The sequence below is a fragment of the Gymnoscopelus microlampas genome, assembly GCF_963454915.1.
Source record: "Gymnoscopelus microlampas genome assembly, chromosome: 13".
NCBI lineage: Eukaryota > Metazoa > Chordata > Actinopteri > Myctophiformes > Myctophidae > Gymnoscopelus > Gymnoscopelus microlampas.
Window position 1 is genome coordinate 19011832 of NC_139950.1, and position 15731 is coordinate 19027562.

The 15731-nt window shown below is 41.5% G+C and overlaps 1 protein-coding gene across 1 annotated transcript in view; it reads left to right on the top strand.

Annotated features, from left to right (window-relative positions):
- syndig1 (synapse differentiation inducing 1) overlaps positions 1-606 on the top strand; it is a gene marked incomplete at both ends in the record, with an annotated part of 27798 nt that extends 27192 nt beyond the window's left edge. The window contains one exon of the mRNA XM_084076042.1: positions 448-606. Coding sequence (XP_083932168.1) covers positions 448-606 — 159 coding nt within the window. The remainder of the gene's footprint in view (positions 1-447) is intronic.
- Positions 607-15731: the final 15125 nt, after the last annotated feature.

Genomic DNA, 15731 nt, shown 5'->3' on the forward strand with positions numbered 1-15731 from the left:
CAAGGGATGAGTGCTAGGGGGGTGAGGTTTCACACTGTGAAAAACTGGGACATTTGGCCATCTAATGACAAAAGCTAATGAAATAAGCACATCACTTCTTTAAGGTACTGGGTTAGAAGTGGTTATGAAGTGATCATGAAGAATCGAAAAAAGCCCACACACTCATGCTCCAGCATACTTTATTTGACGACGTTTCGAGCCAAGGCTCTTCGTTAGGTTAAACTCTGACGAAGAGCCTTGGCTCGAAACAGCATTAGTGAGGAGAGGACCAATTACATGAAGAAGTGCTCCTTTTTAAGAAAATAAATAAATAAAAAGCTGAAATATGGAGATGTAAGGTTTATGCCCGGCAGCAACGGTAATTCTTTCTCTCCTCCTTTCCTCCCTTTCTCCCTCATTCTTCCTCATCTCCTCCTGCTCTTCCTCCTCCTCCTCTTCCTCTCTCAGACCAATAAGGCCGTGTCGAAGGGGGAATTCCACCAGGCTAGCACCGCCTCTAGGCGCGCCCTCTTCCTGGCCGTGCTGTCAATCACCATCGGTACAGGGATCTATGTGGGTGTGGCCGTGGCCCTCATCGCCTACCTCTCCAAGAACCACCACCTATAGCACTAAAAAGTTCTCAAAACTTTTTCATCGTTCTCAAGGACCCCGCAAAGGGATTTGTACGGTATTTAGGGCGTGGACCCCCCCCCCCCCATCTGAAAGGATTTTGTGCGAGGGACCCCCATAAGAGAGGATTTCTGTAAAAAAAAAAAAAAAACTGTTACTCCCCAACTTTTCAAAATGTTTCACAATTTTGGAAACCTTTTTGAAAAAAGTCGATCTGTAAGCTCACAACGTGTCGCGCTGCAACGCGTTGTGAGCTTACGGGTCGTCCATTTCCTAAAACAGTATAGTATAAATCAGGGTTATGGTGATTCAACTGGTTTTGATGCTATATTAACTAATTTAGCTGGGGAATGGGGACCCCCTGGAACCTCGTCAAGGACCCCTGGGGGTCCCCTGGATCCCACTTTGAGAACCACCACTTACAGCCTTCACTCCACAATCACCAGCCACCGACTGTGTTAGCAGGTTAGACTGACCCGAATGGATTAAACTCCTACAGCACAGGGATCTGTCACGCTCCAAGGCGTCGTGGTCCGAAAAGTTTCAATGGTTTACATTTTTGACGGGGGTAAAAATGCGGGCCAACCCTCCATCTGGTGACCAACTATCAACATAAAAGAAAGAAAAGAAAAAACAATAACACCAAGCTTTGCTGGTTAAATATGGACAGTGGTGGTGGATTTGAGACTTATGAAGAAGACAGTGCACACACATCCATGGCCCAGGTGCAGGACAAGCAGCAGTATCACAGGAAGAAATAAAGTCTGCATACTGGTCTGGTAATTCTGCAAAAGCTCTTCTGTATTTGTATTGCTGTCAACGTTTCGATCACTTAGATCTTCATCAGGACTTGATTTGAGAGCTACATATTCTAACTTTTTGTGTTTTTTTGTAAATTAACGCCCACTTGATCATACTACAGCGTCACACAAAAGTAGCAGATCTGCAAGCTCGAAACGTGTCGCTTCGCGCAGCATTTTGAGCTTGTAGATGTTGTTACTTTTGCTACTTTTGAATTTAACTCCTGAAATGTAACAGTTTTGGTTATATGAGGTTTCCACCCGACAGAGACGATATAACAGTGTCAACTGACAGACTGGCTGTTAGACAGTTCTGTTTTGTCCCTAAATTCAGAATTGTCTGGCCAACAAGTTCATTACCCTGTGACTACTGTATACCAGTGAACAAGGAACGGACACAGTCTTGCTCGAGGGCACGTTGCTGTCAGTGAGAATTGCACCTACAACCTTTCTGTCATTCTTTGGACTCATGACAGGACTTGTTGGATGTACGAGATCAGGGGCGGAGACTGAGAGGATAAAACGAAGGAAGAACAAACAACTGACAAGATGTCATTTGAGTCAAATTGATAAAGTAAAAGAAATTGTCTAAAGATAAGCGGTTCACTGCTGTGTTTCTGTCCTGACGACACAGCTTCTGCATCACAGTCGAACCCAGCTACAATAGGCTCTATGCACAGCAGCCATATTGGAAATAAATTGGGCCTCTTCCGTATACTTCCTTCACAGGTGTTACCAATGATACTAATGAAGGCTCTGTTCCGTTTAGTGTAGCACAGTGGTTCTCAAACATTTTAATTTCAAAGACCACCATAACTCTCAGAGATACACGCCCGTAAGGGGCCATTTGGAAGCCATATTCATTTAAATCAGTGTTCCTCAAAAGGGGGGTACTTTAGGGTACTCCTAGGGTTACTCAGAAAGGTCCCTGGTGTGGCTGGTTTGGTGCAGATCGGAGCAATAGTGCGCCTTGCAAGTCTGGATGTTACGTTAGTGACATCCGTGGTCCGCGGAAAACCCACCCTCTAGGCAATTTTAATATGCAATAGGATGAGAAAGTATAAATCTCTTTGAGAGAGAGAGAGAGAGAGGCCCCCCAGAACATAGCACAAAGATGTCTGCGGCTGCTGTCCATGGTCCTGAAGTAACTGTAGCTGCTGTCCATGGTCCTGAAATAACTTTAGCTGCTGTCCATGCTGGGGGCCACACGTGGCTCCTGGTGTGACTATTCTCATGGCAGACCCCTGAACAATGTTTGTGCTCAGTTTGGTGTAGATTGGAGCAACGGTGTGCCTCGCAAGTCCGGATGTTACGTTTGTGAGGTCCGTGGTCTGCCATCGACCCACCCTCGAGACAATTTAAACTATATGAAATGTATTAAATGAAAGTTATTAAATATGGCCTATTTTGACCATAGTACATTATCTATTTCGATTATTAGTACCGGCCATTGTCAGTATTGTATACTTCAATTATTTGTCATAATCTGCCCTGTGCTATTCTTGTTTACAAAGCCTAAAAGCCAAACAGAAATGCATTTTTTCCCAATGTTCAATGCCAAAAACACAATTAAATCGTTGATGATAATTATTTGTATGACAATTAATTGTCACATAAAATGTCATGATCATGAAAGCCCTAAGTAACTGGAATAGGTTGGAGGTGGTCTCCCTGCTCTGTCATTGAGACATTTAGACTCTGGCGTCGAGTACTGGTTGGAAGTAGCCCTGTCTGAAGCTCATACACACAATATCTCCACTGGCGGAGGGGGGGATTCCCTCTTGTCTGAGCGGTAGATATTGGGTTTCACATGCAGGAGGCCAGGGTTTGAATCTGGGGTAGGAGGTAAAGGCGACAGACTGCAGCTTTTAACCACTTAAACCTCAGTAAAACGGACTTGAGTTACAACTGAACTTGGATCGCTTTTTTTCGTCGATACCAAATCCCTTCGCCAACGTGCGTCGCGACGCGTTATGAGACCCCTGGGGGTCCCCGGACCCCACTTTGAGAACCACTGGTGTATGTGCGAACAGATTTTTTTCTGAATGAAAATGTTTTTTTGTGTTTCTGTATGAAGTCCCACAGCTTCCTGTCTTGTTTCAAGTGGACAAATGCTATTCTATTCATTCTCTAATTTAAATGAACATTATCTGTTAAAATGTATCTTTATCGACTCTGCTTTGTCTTTATGTATTTCAACTAGAAAGATGCTACGCCATTTATTTATTCATCACACACACACACACACACACACACACACACACACACACACACACACACACACACACACACACACACACACACACACACACACACACACACACACACTCTATTTATTTATAAACTCTATTTCTAACCCCTAAACCCAACCTCTAAATGTTTAATCCTAAACCTGACCCTAACCTGAATATTTTCCTATACAGTAATTGTAAGCCTATAACCGAAAAATATTTTTATAACCATAAAAACAACCATTTATTTTGTGAGGACCAGCAAAATTGTCCACACAATGTTTATACTTGTGGGGACATTAAGCCTTCACAAGTAGTATAGGAGTACACACACACACACACACACACACACACACACACACACACACACACACACACACACACACACACACACACACACACACACACACACACACACACACACACACACACACACACACACACAGCTGGGTTGAAGGATGTTATTAGATTTTTTCTATTTGTCACAGCGCTGGGCTGACAGCAACCATCGACCGTAGGTAATTAAACATCTGATTTCCATTCAAACTACATCTATGTCTCTAGTTTTATACTGCTGCGTTAGTCTCTGCTCACATAGGGAGTCCACTTCCCTGTGTTATTCATTTCTTTATGAAGAGAGACAGTTGGACCGCTGAGAGGGAGACAGTGTAGGAGAGACAGACAGAAGAAAAAGCTTGTGAGCTTGTAGATCGGCTATCTTTAAATAGCCGAAGTATAAAATATGGCTTAATGTAGGTTTTGTAATTACAATCTAAATGACAAAAAAAATACAGTAATTACTGGAGTAGAAGTATAAAATATAATCAAAATGGAAATACTCAATTAAAGTAAAAGTACATTTTAATTGAGTGTAAATGTATTTGTTTACTTTCTGTTAGGCACCTTTCTGTTGGGTGGGCTTCAACCATATACTGTACAGAAATATAATATAATAAAACCAGCTAACTCCATTGGATCCTCAAACTTTCTCCTAAACCAGCTAACTCCAGTGTCTTTTGCTGACTCAGGCTCCACCCCCTTTTGACCTCCAACCTCATTGTGAGCTTGGAGGTCCATTCAGCTGTTCTTATCAATGATGAACGAAACCTCCTAACTCCACTTTTTTTCATTTCCTGGGTGTGTGTGTGTGCGTGCGTGCGTGCGTGCGTGCGTGCGTGTGTGCTCCGTTGCCTTCACAGCAGTACCCCCCCCCACCCACCCACCCACACGTGCACACACAAATGCCAAGGACACTGCACAGACACATGTTTAGCATGTAAGGACCTTGCACACAACACCTTCAAGGACATTTTCACTTTAACCACTTAAACCCAGGCCCAGACGTTGTGGAGCGGAGTCCCTCAGGGCTCCATAATAGTGTATTTACTGTTTTTGCTCTGCATTTAAATGGATATTTCACTTTCAAACATGTTTGGGGTCATTTTAACATCTACTCAGGCTTTTGTGAGGACTTTTTCAATTACTTTTCTCATTTCTTTTTTTAAATCTTTTGGGAAAATGAAATAAATATAATACAGTAATCACCAGAACCGATTTCGATGAATCTATCATGGTTAAAATGGAGTTTGAAGTTACAATGGGTTTGTATAATATATATATATATATATATATATATATATATATATATAGAAAGGGAGCGTGTCAGATACAATTAATATCAAATATCTAAATAAATACTGAATCAAGCAACTTAAAAACTGCCTGGGGTGCTCTCAAAAGCCTGCATGGACCTTAAAATGACCCCAAACATGTTTGAAATTGAAATATTCCTTTAATATCTTCACTGGAAATAGCAGATCTACAAGCTCACGTTGTGTTGCAACACGTTGTGAGCTTGTCGATCGGCTATGTTCTTGCAAAGGTCATTTCAATGCCTACTACCAAGACTAGGGACAGGACGATAATCATTATCACGTATTGCGATAATAAAACGCTCACAATATATATGCATATCGTGCACTAATTAAGAATAATCAGAATAGAGCTATGTAAGGCTTATTTACAGGGAATGTCCCCTGTATAGACCACCTTCAGAGGACCTAGTGGGACCAGAGACGATGGCATGGCTATACGTTTTGGACTGTTTAGACTATAAATTATATTTTAAGTTATAATACTTAATAAACCTTGTTATACACATGTGGCTAACACATTATATTATTGTTAAATTATTAGGGCCGGCCATAGCTTAGTGGTTAGTGTGCCCACCTGGGGAGCCAGAGCCCCTGGTTGTCCCAGGTACGATTCCAAACCAGCAATGTATCGAAGTGTGTTCCTGAGCAAGACTCTTAACCCCGAATTACCGAGTGCCACATAGTGGCTGCTCCTAATGATTATAGGATGGGTAAAATGCAGAAGACACATTTTACATATTATGTGCAAATATACATTGACAAATAATGAATTACATCTTATAGACCCGACCTTAATACAAAGTCCTACCAAATATTTTTTTCGTGACAATTATTTGGGCGCCCACTTGCACTAACCCCACGACCTACCAATGGGCACTTTAAACCACACCATGGGGACAGGGACTTTAAATGACAGCTGGTTGTACAAACTCCAGAGGACACTCTACAGTGCATCCTCGCCCACATGGGCTGTTCTGTGCGGGTGCATTTCTCCTTTCCGACATGTCGCCTTTCCGACGTTGACGAACCCTATACCTAACCCTAACCCTAACCTTAACCGCACGCGGAAGCCACTAGTCGGAGTGGTGAGATGTCGGAATGGAGAGTGAACACCGTTCTGTGCCAGTGCTGTGGCTGCCAACAGCATGCCATTATGTGCCAATATTAAAATCTCCTTTAACATTGGCTTTGACATATTTAATTATATGGCCCAAAGAATATGGGTTTGAAAAGTGAAAGGATTAAGGGGTTTTAGAGACTCTCGTTTACCTAAAAAAGCACAGAGCATAGAAACAGAGAGAGGATGCGCAGATGGCTGGAGTGACCGAGGAAGATGGAGAGAACAGAAACAGATGGAACAGAAACAGATGGAACAGAAACAGATGGAACATCTATCCATCTAGATAGATAGATAGATAGATAGATGGAACAGATCTATCTATCTATCTAGATAGATAGATAGATAGATAGATCTATCTACAAGCTCACAAGAAGATTGTGAGCTTGAAGATATTGTAGCTATTTTCACTATTTGATTATATACATATTTTTTTATAATGAAAAGGATGGGCTTTGGACAACATGTAATATCAGGTAAAAGATGATCAATATGACAACAGTACCAATGTGGAGGGGGAGATAACAGCATTCATTATGTGAAGAGCTCACAGCTGTGATGCTACAGCACAAGAGGCACTCAACTCTCTCTCTCCCTCTCATGATCTCTCTCACCGTCTACTCTTTGTCCATCTGCTCTCCTCTATTCAGCCTCTCTGTATCTATCCATCCATACAGTGCCTCTCTCTCAATTAGCTATTTCCCCTCTCTCTCTCTCTCTCTCTGTAATGTGAAGACAGCAGTAGAGAAGGTCAATTAGACCAGTGGTTTTCAAAGTGGGGTCCGGGGACCCCCATTTAATACTTTTTTTAATCTCCAGGACCCCGATATACACTGTAAGATCCTCAGTGTTTATTTAACGCTGAGAGTGCACAAAAGGAACCCGTAAGGGTCCATTTGGTTCCTTTTGTACACTCTCAGAGTTACAGATTGATAAGATCCGGTCCGGGTAAGTGCTAACCTTTTTCTCATTTAAAAAAAAAAGGATCCCACAAACTCCTTGTTCACAAGATACGTGTGTTTAGCTGAGTTCCGTTCAGTTTCTGTCACCTTCTTTTGTCAATATAGTGCCATCTTGTATTCTTAAAGCTGCAGTAAGTGATACTTCATTTGTTAAAATAAGTGTTAAGGTAGGGTAAGTGATGTTTTTTGGTTAAAACAAAACTATTGTTGAAAGGTTAAAGCACTATTTACTGATAGCAATCATTGCTATAGACAATAGAGTGTTTGTTCAGTAACAGAGGTCTCCCTGTCTCTCCAGCTCTTCAATAAACAGAAAATTAGGGGTGACACGAAACAGTAACTGCATCGAAAAATCGATTTGACTTTGTATCGTATCGCTTTGCAATGCAAATAATCGGTATCGATTCATTTTGCAATGCACATAATCGATTGTACCGATATTAAGTACTTGTGCATTGTATTTAGCAATTTTAAGAAGAACTAAGAAAAAGAGGGGTTTAATCGTATCGTAATGTGTATCGTATCGCTGTTAAACCCCTACAGAAAATACATTTTCAGGTGGGTGGCTAAATTTCAACCAATCATGAGAGAGTACCAATTTATCAGCTTCATTTTATAGCATTCCAGTTCCAATTGTTCCAATTGAGTTCTCTATCCTGATTGGATAAAATTGGTATCCTGACCTGAAAATGAGCTGGAGAGACAAGTTAGGTTGTGAAGGAGGTTGTGATGTTCTTGTGAAGGAGGTTGTGATGTTCTTTTCAACGTCACAGTGCTGATCAAGCACATTCATCGCCAACACAGAGCCTACATTTTGTCACCGTCAGGTGGAAACCTTGGATGTCCAAAAGACTTTTCAGGAAATAGTAAAATAAAAAGAACCTGTGTTCCAATGGATCCAATGTAGTTCTACATCTACTATAAGTTCTTAGTTAATACTTATTAGTTATTACTTTTCATTGTTTCAATATTTATAAACCCCACAGAAACACTTTCACTTTAAAATATTTGCAAAAATAGCCAATCTACAAGCTCATAAGGCGTTGCGATGCAATGCTTTTTTGCCTGACACTCTCGTATGAAGTAGCACATTCATTTATGGAAAAGAAACATAAAAACCTTTAAATATGGAGATATGAGGTTTCTGTCCGACAGCAATAATTTACACTCTGAATTACAGGGAGAGGACGGATTAGAGAAGGACAAAGAGGGAAGGACAATGACAGAGAGCGAGGGACGGATGGACAGACGGACAGAGTGAGCTAGTTGTCAGGAGGTCGAGATTCTCAGTTCCATCCCCAGCTCTCCCTGACATTGTTACTGTCGAGGTGTCCTTGAGCAAGACATTTGCTCCTGATGAGCAGGTTGGTGCCTTGCATGGTTTTCCTCCGCCGTCTGTGTATGAATGGGTGAATGTGTATTGGAAAAGCCTTTTGGAGAAAGGCGCTATATAAATGCCACATTTAAAGGGGTATAAAACCTTTAGGCTGATTTTGTAGTTTGTTTTCCACTTCAGGTTAAAAACTACAGCAGGGTAAAAACATAGCAGGCTGCATAGCACTGACCTTACAGTGCACAGTGATGTAAGCAACACAGATGCAGCTAATCAAATTAATAATGGGTGTGTTAGATTTTAAGCGTGTCAACTGTTTATCATGCTTGTACATTTGGCATGCCCTTGACTCTGGACACACCTGTGAAAATCTAACACTCTCATTATTAATTTGTTTGGTGCAGCTGTGTTTCTATCATGTTTTTAATCTGCTGTAGTTTTTAACCTGAATTGTAAAACAAACTACAAAATCAGCCTGGGGTTTTATGCCCCTTTAAGTGAATGAAGGACAGAATGCGGAACTAGGGAAAGGCAGTGATGGAAAATAACGTAAGTGTTTTCGTAAATGAACACCCTACTTGATCATACAGCATCACACAAAAGCATCAAAAGTAGCAGATCCACAAGCTCGAAACGCTGCGTGAAGCGACGCGTTTTCAGCTTGTAGATCTGCTACTTTTGCTAAAAATAAATTTGAAACACAAGACTGCCAGTCTCATCCTTCCCTCTCTGACAAAGTCAGAGAGAGGTACTGGATTAGTACCGTTGACTGACAACCCCTTCAGCCAATCAGCAGTTCGTTCCCCTTCAGCCAATCAGCAACTCGTTTTCCCCACCACCAGCCAATATGACGCAAGGGGACTTTTGAAGGGGCTATGCCGAAAATAGGTTGCTTTATTCGGATACATACGTGTCTCTTAATTTTTATTTTTCTCTGTCATGATTAATTGAACACATATATGAAGTTAAAGGTAGGGTAAGTGATATTTTTTGGTTAAAACAAAAAGTATTTTGTTAAAAGGTTAAAGCACTATATTCTGATAGTAATCATTGCTATAGAGTGTTTGTTCAGTAACAGGAGTCTCCCCGTCTCTCCAGCTCTTTAATAAACAGAAAATACATTTTTCGGTAGGTGTCAAAATCTCATTCAATCAGGAGAAAGTACCTATTTTTAAGCTTCATTTTTATAGTGTTCCAGTTCCAATTTTTTCTGCTAATTTCTTAGTGTCATCACTTCAAATTTCAGTTGTTTAATCCTGATTGAGTTCTCTATCCTGATTGGATAAAATTGGAAATGAAACTGAAACGAAAATGTATTTTGTGTTTAATAAAGAGCTGGAGAGACAAGGAGACTCCTTTTACTGAACAAACACTCTATAGCAATGAGTACTATCAGAATATAGAGCTATTTAACACTTATTTTAACCAAAGAAAATCACTTACCCTACCTTTAAACAACTAAATTCTATTCAAACGATATCTTAAAAGTAAATTCCGTGCCTCAAAAAATAAGTTTGAGAGCGTTTCCAAGTTTTAAAACCGAAACCAAAAACAGTGGACAGAAAAAAATGGCCGCCCGTTCCATTTTTGTCGGCTGCACTTGGTTCCATTCGGTTTCACTCGAACTCGCCACCTGATTGGCCAACCTTCGCTGTCAATCACAGAACAATGAGCGAGGACGCTGATAGGAGAGTTCCTGTTATGAACTCCGGAGAAACGCCCAGACAGGCCTGTAGGCCAGACTCACTGCTGAAATCAAATGCAAATGAGATTTCCGGAGGGAGGGGAGTTTACCAGGCTACCCGGAACTAGACTCAAGCAAACTGACACTATGGGAGCCAACCCAGGGCAAAGCCAGGAAAGGCAAGAAGTGCAACACCTACGTAGATGCACTGCGCCGTGACATCTTAGCTAACAACACTGTAGAGCGCTCAAGGCCCTAATGTGTGGAGGGCAGCGATTCAGGAGACCCGAGTTGGTGTTGGCTAGACCGCACTCTCGCATTGCATCAAATTTGAAAAGTAACGGATTTGGACCCGACAGACGATATTTTGATTCCACTCATTTCGTATTTTAATACAAGTCTTTAAGTAACAAGAGTATTTTTACATTGTGGTACTGCTACTGTACTTTTACTTGATTAAAACATCTGAGTACTTCTCCCACCACAAGGGAATAGTGTGAGTGGGCTCTTCTCTTAGAGAGAACGGGTATATTTCAGATTAAATGAGCCCCTTGAAACGTTTACATAATTTCCTCAAACACTTGATGGCCTTTTGTAGTGCATCTATAATTCATACAATTAATGCAGCGGTAGCCATTTATTGTAATTATATAATATAACCATATTGAATGAGATAAATGATGTAATCCCAGTTTAAAAGGGGTTTCGCAAGATTCAGATGCGTTGCATTGCGATGCACAATTTTTGTTCGGTTGTGCGACACTGGCACACAACTAAGTATACATTGGGAATAACTCTAACCCTAGCCCCTAACCTCTAAATGTTTAATGCTTACACTAACCCCAACCTGAATCTTTTCCTACGTCTAAAAATATTGTTTAACTATTCATAAAAACATAGCATGCTAACTTTCCAGGAATATAAAGCCTGCGTTTTTTTTAGTTTTTTTTAAAGTTTAGATTAGCTTGGATTCCCCATCGATGATGTCACTGGTAGGTAGGTGGGTTTCTGAACTGTCCTCAGCCACAGCCCTGCTCTGGGACACAGAGTGAATAGACAGAAATGGTACCATATTATACACTGATTTGTGAGGACCAGTTATATGAAGAAAGTTTGGAAGTGGCTGAAGTCGTGCTTTAAGCCTTAAACCCCTGTAGTCTGAATTCCAATACCCAAAATCTCGACCACTCGCTCACTCCCACTCGGTCACTCCAGCTTGACCCGGAAATAGGTCCCAATTGGTAATTTGCTTTTTGGAGGAGTCGAGTGGAGTCGAGTGGAGTGGGCATGGAGCAAATGTACATGAAGTGTAGGCTCAACCACTCTTCACGTCTCCTCGAAGAAGACTTCCGCATCACATGTACACGTTTTTTTCCTTCTCCCGTGACCTATACATGGTCATCCTCCCCCGACCGGTCCATCCTCTCATTTAATCCCCTCGGGGCTTAGGCGCGAGTGGAGGACGCGAGGAGAGTGACCGAGTGTGAAAGTTTGGGGTTTTGGAATTCAGCTTTAGAGAACTAGACTAGAGTTACAACTGTGGTTTGACCACTTTTTCCGTCTACATGTACATCAAATCTCTTAAACATAGCCGATCTACAAGCTCACAATGCTACACGCTGTGAGCTTGTAGAGGCCAGCATGTGATGAATGATGCAAGTGAGGAATAGTACATGGTCATCATACATGTTGATGACCTCCCCTCTCCTACCGACCATACTGTACCTTCTGTTCTCTCCCACTTTTCTTTGATTTTGATAAAGATGCCGTACTTCTCCCCCTCCCTCCTAACATTACAGCCATCCCTCTAGCTAGCACATGGGTCTTCAACAGGGGGTCCAGGATCCCTAGGGGGTCCTCAGAGTTACTACAGGGGGCCCCTAAATCTTGGTAGTGATAGGGACTTTATTTTTATTTTTTACATTAACCCTATTCTGTGGGAATAGCCAAAAATAGCTGATCTACAAGCTCACAACATGTCGCGCAGCTATTTTCGGCAGAGATTTGGTGTAGAGGGGGGAAAAAGCAGGACCAAGAACAGAGCCAAATGTCAACTTTACCAAGTATTGAATCCAACATATTAATTGAAAAGATAATGTGTAAACAAAACAAAACGTTAATTTACACAACACTGATGATAGTGCTGTCTAAGTCTAAGTATCTATGATATCCATGAAAAAGTTGAATCTGCAACACAATTTTTTATCGCCTGTCATGTGAAACCAAATGTCCAAAACATACTTTTCAGGATTCAAATTCAAAAACAGCAGATCTAAAAGGCAAGCTCAAAACTCGTCGCCACGTTTCCAGCTTGCGGATCTACTACTTTTGATGCTTTTGTGTGATGCTGCAGGATGATCAAGTATAAGGCATTCATTTACGAAAAAACACAAAAATCAAGAGGTTTCTGCCCAACAGCAACGATATTATACTGGCTACACTAAACTGACGTTTGAATTTGACTGAAATGATTTGGAAGAGACAGAGGGAGAGAGAGATGCAGGGAACAGCAGAGCACGTACGTGTGTCTCATTCAAATGTGAGACAGAATAAATCAGCCTTTTTAAAAAGGACGTTTAATTCAGTTCAATGGAAATCATCAGGAGTTTTAATTACTATGCAAATGCTGGCAGCGCACTGGGGCACACACACACACACACACACTTAACTCCCTCTCAAGCCTAATTTATGCTCCGTTGCACGGCGGTAATGAAGCCCGAAAATAGCTGATCTACAAGCTCACAACGTATCGCAGATGTGATGCGTCGATCTGCGATACGTTGTGAGCTTGTAGATCTGATCATTTTGGAGTGTGACAAAGTATGAATCCGACGTGTGCGATAACAGTAGGCTACTTAAATGTTGACAGCTCACGTAAACTAATTATACGCGTTAATCATTCAGGAATATTTATGTTAGTTAGACCAACTGGGATTAACAAACCATGCAAACATTAAAGGAGCATTTCACCCATTTTCTACCTCCTCATTAATGCTCATTATAAGATGGTACCATTTCCGTTGACTCTGCATCTCATTGGTGGGCTATGGACAGTTCAGAAACCTGTCTACCAATCACATCGTCGATAGGGATTTCAAGCTAATAGAAGCTACAGCCTTTCTCTTCCTGGAAAGTCAGCATGCTGAAATATAGAAGCCATTGTTCTTCCATTAAAAAAGTAATAGAATTAAAGCTGCAAGCAGCAATGACCAGACTCTCGCGCCTCTGTCCACGTTAGGGGCAGAGCTAAGTAACTCCACTGAAGTGTAGTAACTGGCAGTAACAATATGCCCGCCTACACCACCTTGTGGAGAGAGGTACCCCTAGAACAGTGGTTCTCAAACTTTTTCATGTCAAGGAAAGGACCCCCAAATGGACACTTATTAGCCCACGGACCCCCATTTGAAAAGATACATTTTAAGGACCCCCAGTTTGACATGCATTAGGGCTACAGACCCCCATTTAATGGCATTTCTATCTCTGGGACCCCAATTCATGTTGTAAAATCAATGTTATCTTAACTCTGAGTGTACAAATGGAACCAAATGGACCCGTTAGGGTCCATTTGGTTCCATTTGTACACTCTCAGAGTTACAGACCCATAAGGGTCCATTTGGTTCCTATCCATCATTTAGCTGGGGACCCTCTGGAACCCCCTCAAGTACCCCTGGGGGTCCCCGGACCCCACTTTGAGAACCAATGCCCTAGAATGTTCACAATGTAACCAACCATTTCTTCCTTAAACAGGAACAATGTACAAGAGGATTTTTTTGTTCAAATATAGGACTTGGCAAAAATAGGTAAAAATACCAGGAATAAGGTCAGTAAGGCAAGATTACTATGATGGCTAGGAAAGCGCTCACACGGTAGTACCAATTGGGAAGGACGGGGAAACACTGGCCTGGCACCGAACATGCAAAATAAAATATTCAATACAAAACCATGGAGTGTCAGGGGTTAACATACACATCACTAAAACCATTAGGTCCCACAGTGCAGTCCCAAGACAGAAAGGAGTCTGTGTTATCAGACCTTGAACAGAGTCACACTGTATAAAGCAGAGGAGAACAAACTCATTAAACAAATCACCATCAGCAACCTCAAATCTACAGCCTGTCAACTCACTGCACCTCAAATAAACAGCAACAAAGCAAAGGGGTAAAATAACAGTGGAAAACAGTGGCTGGACCGATCCCTTTAAGGAAACAGACAAAACACATTATTTGCCAGCCCTAATATTACAACATAAAGTAAACACTGTATTCATCATTAAAAAGAACATAAACCTACTTTGCTTTGCTGTGACACAAACTCCTGCAGCAGCACTACAATGCAAGGAGCAGGGGAGAGTTCCATCACCACAGCTACAAGAAGAGGACAATGATATTACAAAACAAAAAATGCAAATACACAAGTTGAAGTGGACACACAAGTATACTGTTTTACCAGTATCTCCAGGTCTCTGGAGCAGCAGCACAGCAGTTTGTTGGTGGTGACGGTCACTTCATTTGTAAACTGAAACAAATAAATGTATGTGAATAAATTAAAATAAAACAAAACAAAACACAGTATTGAATATGATGTTTGACACTAATTAAAAGTGCTGTAAGCATGGTAAAACATCCATGTACATGAACCAAGCCTAAACCAAACAAAGGCCAGTATCAGAAGCATTAACCATACAACAAACAAAGGATAGCATTACACAAGGCTATTCTGTTCTACACCAAGGGTTCCCAAACTTTTGAGGCCGTGACCCCCAAAATAATCATATTTGAACGGGGGACCCCCACCCTGACAAGCACTTGTCTTGGACTTGCAAACACTGCAAGTCCAAGTGCTTGTTACACAAGGCTGAGCTTTGGCCTACCATGAGCTCAGTTCTCCTTCACCCTGCATGAAAGGGAGAACAGTTTACCATCATGAGCAGCAGAGTCAAAATAGCTCTCTACTGGGAGGAGCTAGAATTGTATTACTTCCTGGTCATGTGACTAGGTCGTAGGTCGGGTGCACCATGCACCTCTGGATTACCACAGAAGGACAACGATTCCAGTGAGGTGATTCTCAATTGGCTATGACAAGCAGATCAAAATATATGGCAAAAGATATTACAAATATTGACCAATCAGAACAGGGGCCGTATGGCAATCAGTTCACAAGTTACGTAAAAGAACAAAAGAAAAACAAAACAAAAATATATACACACACGCACACGCACACGCACACGCACACGCACACGCACGCGCACACACACACACACATATATATAGGTCTATACGTATGACAAACTTTTCACCAGCACGTTGTTATACATAACGTTACCGCCCATACCGTCTGGGT